The 4,538-nt window shown below is 29.6% G+C and overlaps 1 protein-coding gene across 1 annotated transcript; it reads left to right on the top strand.

Moving 5' to 3' along the window:
• The first annotated feature begins 2,368 nt into the window (after window positions 1-2,368).
• Window positions 2,369-4,148, top strand: LOC122533904 (CCR4-NOT transcription complex subunit 11). Its single transcript, XM_043664049.1, has one exon. It carries the CDS (start codon window positions 2,675-2,677, stop codon window positions 4,037-4,039), a length of 1,365 nt encoding a protein of 454 aa, XP_043519984.1. The 5' UTR covers window positions 2,369-2,674; the 3' UTR covers window positions 4,040-4,148.
• The last annotated feature ends 390 nt before the right edge of the window (window positions 4,149-4,538 follow it).

The raw sequence follows: 4,538 nt of genomic DNA on the forward strand, positions 1-4,538 counted from the left end.
ATTGTTCCGCATGCCAGGGTGGAGTTTCTTGAATCGCGCGTTTGGTATGTTTCTATTGAAACGTTGCGGGTAAGTAACGCTGTAGCAATGAATTCCAATTTATCGTGCAACAAATTCCATTCGGTTTATGTATATTTGTAGTGTAAAAGTATAAGTCGGCAAGCACGATAAGTTGTTATTCTCAATGATAAAGAATAATGGTTTTCCAAATTATGTAGTTGTCGCAAGAACGTCTGCCGCTCGAACAGCTAGAGCGCGCTCGAGCGAGCGCAAGACAGCAAAATGCGAACCACGATCTGTCATTACGACTTTCACGATACATTATTACCGGCAGGTGATGATATACATACATGTACGAAAAAAAATACAGAGAACTTACCCCTCTGTTTACGCCACTGTTTGTAAAGAAACGCAGCAACTAGCAGCAGGAGAATCGTTGTAATGAAAGTACCGATTACAGCCCCTGCCACATTTCCTGCCCCGAAACAGGTATCCCGCGGCTCGTCCTCCATTGCTCCTTCTTAAACTCTTCTCCGATGCATTTCCAATCTGGCTGCTGCAGTGGACCCACTGTTTCTTTCTCCGGGTTGAATCTTCGAACGAAATTAGACTTTGCACTGTTCACCGCGATTCGATTCGACGTGCACAAGAAGACATTATTTTCACTTTGTAAAGTCGTTGCCCTTTACTAAAGAATCAGCACCGCGATCAAAGACCGTCCTACTACCGTGGCACCGTGCACGATACTGAAGGGAAAGAGAAAGAAAAGCAGCAAGAGAAAGAGAAACGAGAGAACGGCCCCATGGATCGAGTAAAACAGGTAGCTGCGCAACAGGTGCTTCTGCCTATGAAGTGGGGATTCCATCTCTGCACAATTTACTGAGGGCCGGGGGCAGGAGTGGAACGAGTATGCGAAATCAGTGGGGGACTCTGGCATTCCTTCACCGTTTCAGAGCTGACCGTATTTCTCATATCTAGCCTAGAAGTATTGCACGAATATAAGCCGTAGGCGTGTAAAGAAATGATTCTTATATGGATTGACTTTTATAAAGTGTTTTTATAAACGTGCTATTGATACAAATCGCTTTTCAAGAATAATTCCAAGCGTAATCCTTGATCGACAGTATTTGTCAATAGTATTACGTTTGGTAAAATGTATTTAAAAAAATACATATAATGCAATAATTAACATGCCAATTTAGACAAATTAATGTCGATATATTATATAAGCAATTAAAAAAATGAAAATTTCAAGCGTTACACTTATCGCGTTAATCAATAAAAAAAGGAATAGGGTATAATTATTAGGGTATAAAAATTAATTTCATTTTGATTTTTTATGAAGATTACTGTTAATTAAATTTTAGATTACACGTAATGATTTACTAGCCAAAAAATGCAAAATATTGTTTGAAAATTATCGTAAAGCACAGTCAATATCTAATTATAAATTTCCTAAATTATCAATAATCAAACTTTATTCGCTCAGCAAACTTAATTATTTCGAATATGTCATAATGTGCCGTTTCTACATGATTCTTCCTAATTTATATGCATCAGATCGTGGTTTAGTTTCTATACACCGAAAATTCTAAGACAAAAGAATATAAATTATAATCTAAAAAAATTTCGTTTTCGTTTCAAAAATTAAAATTTAATGCATGTAGAATGTTCTGCAATATTAAATAATTATGAAACTAAAAAATATGCATTGAAGAAAATAATTAATAAAAAGATAGATTCAGATATGTAGTTAAGAATTTAGTATATATATTGCTTATTTATAATTAAAAAATAATATGTTAAATAAATTATTAAATTTACTAAATTAAACTTAGATTATAGATATGTTCAAAATTGATTTTAAGTAGCCATGGATGTACATATATATTTTATATATATATATATTATAATTAAAGAAAATTTAGTAATTAATTATTAATTAATTAACGATTAGTAATGTTTATCGATCTAATAATTACTCTTTATGTTTTTTTGGGTGAATAATAATTTTAATATTATTTATTGATGTAATAATATGTATTTATTCTTAGTTTTAAATTAATTAACAATAAAATGACAAAAAAGATAAAGATAGAATATTTTAAAACATTAATTATAAATAGATTTATAGATGTAGATTTATAAAATATTAATTATAAATAAACAAATGTATGAAATTATATACTTACAATGAATACATATGAATAAACAAATACAATGAATATTATAAATAAACAAATGTATGAAATTATATACTTACAATGAATACATATGAATTTTGAAATTAGCGCCATAGAAATACTGAAATAGATAGCGCTGAAGTTTGGTGTTATTGAGATATACAGTTTCTATTGCTTTTTCTGAAGTTTTGTGACCTATACTCATTGTCAGTTCCGCACTGCAATAGAAACAGTTCGCTATTTTTAGTTGAATATATAGGTTATACGCTATTCTAATCATAATCTATAAAGTGACGACTCATAATCTACAAAATGAAACAAAACTAAATGGATGTATAGTAACATGCTACAAGTTAAAAAATAATGTTGTACATAATTATTAATTTAAAGAAAAAATTACCGTATTTGAACCTCGATATTCATGAATATATTTGTAAAAAGAAAATATAATCGGGGTGCTGTAACTTAGTTCAATTTGTTACTAAGACATCATGACACTTACACCGAAAGATTTAACAAAATTATTGGATATCCTCGAAGAAGAAAATCTAGATACGAGTTTGGAGAATCTTTGCAACCAGTTACATCAAACATTTTCAAAAGAAGATCGGTTCAAAGTAGGAATGACATTAGTCCTCCTTTTACAACATATAGATTTATTGCCAAAAAATGTCCAACGTGTGATAGCAGTGGCATTGTTGTTTGATCTTTATAGAGGAGAAACTCTGGCCTCGACACCATTTGCTCCTATTTTTGTCCAAGTTTTAAAATTTCAAGAAGATACAAGTAATGGAGTATCAAAGGCTAATTTTTCAGAACATATACTAGTTTTATCACAATGTGAAAAAAATCTTTTAATAAGTTTACTGGGTTATAATCAAAAGGACATTTTAAAGAAAACTCCAAGGCAAATTGTGGATGAATTGTATTTTGTATCTGCACCACCTATTGACTTAAGTAATTTGCAAGTACAACTAGCAGAGCGCCATTCAGAATTACCTTCCATTGCCAAGTGTGGAAATTCTGTGATCTTATCTGATATGGATCATTCTAAAGTAACAGAGATTGATAAAAATGCAACAAAAAGCATGACTGAAGTTTTAATTGCCAATGATCCACCTTTATATAGTCAAAGTTATCAACCTGAATTTTTACGATTAGTACCTCCTCTGTATCGCTCAGTTGACGAATTACCATGGTTTAATGTTACAGAACCATCTCAATTTACAATTGAATATGACACTAATATGTGTGTTTCAAATTGTGCTGGTGCAGAAGCTCGTAGATTAATGGGCAAGGCATTTAAAAGTGTATTGACATTACAGCAACAACAGCATCTTGTTAATGAATTAGACAGAGATCCAAAATTGGTATATCACATTGGTCTTACTCCAGGAAAACTACCAGATTTAGTTGAAAATAACCCTTTGATAGCAATTGAAGTTTTGTTAAAACTGATGCAATCAAGTCAAATAACAGAATATTTTAGTGTTTTGGTAAATATGGAAATGTCACTTCATTCAATGGAAGTGGTCAATAGACTAACTACTACTGTAGATTTACCTACGGAATTTGTTCATTTATACATTAGTAATTGTATCTCTACTTGTGAAACTATAAAAGATCGTTATATGCAGAATCGTTTAGTGCGTTTAGTTTGTGTCTTCTTGCAATCTTTAATCAGGAACAAAATTATAAATGTGAAAGAACTTTTTATCGAAGTGCAAGCTTTTTGCATAGAATTTAGCCGTATTAGGGAAGCTGCAGCTCTCTTTCGTTTACTTAAACAACTAGAATCTGGTGATATTGGTGGATTAAATGCACCACCCACTAACAATAAATTGGATATGTGTTAATATCATTATAATGGATATTTAGAAAATTTTAACTAATATTTTGATTATTCAATTTACAATAAATTAAAAAATATGATTTGACAATGCATATTTTTGCAATTGAAAATTATAAAAGTTTAATGAAATTTTATATATAATTTTAATATTTGTAAATAAATTATAAACTACGATCCGTTTATTTTCAACTAATTGAAAATAACAATTTCATTAAATGAATTAAGAGAAAAAATGTTTTTATAATAATACGTCTAAAGTATATTTATTCATATTTTGTTAGAATTAAATGAAATGTATACTTTTATCATGGATGTATTATAATATATGATATGTGTTAAAAAATAATGTAAGTTATTTTTTAGTAATAATAAATTGTAAAAATTATTTTTGAAACAAAATAAAATAGATTATTATTTGCAATACAGAGACATTCCTTGTTATTAATGTTTTGAAACATTTTGTAATATTTTATATATTTTTCTAAAATAACACATTTTATATT

Source organism: Frieseomelitta varia, unplaced genomic scaffold (genome assembly GCF_011392965.1).
Source record: "Frieseomelitta varia isolate USP_RPSP 00005682 unplaced genomic scaffold, Fvar_1.2 scaffold_560, whole genome shotgun sequence".
In the NCBI taxonomy this organism is placed as follows: Eukaryota; Metazoa; Arthropoda; class Insecta; order Hymenoptera; family Apidae; genus Frieseomelitta; species Frieseomelitta varia.

Coding starts and splice junctions, on each gene's coding strand:
- LOC122533904 (XM_043664049.1), top strand. CDS start 2,675: ATGACACTTACACCGAAAGATTTAACAAAATTATTGGATATCCTCGAA.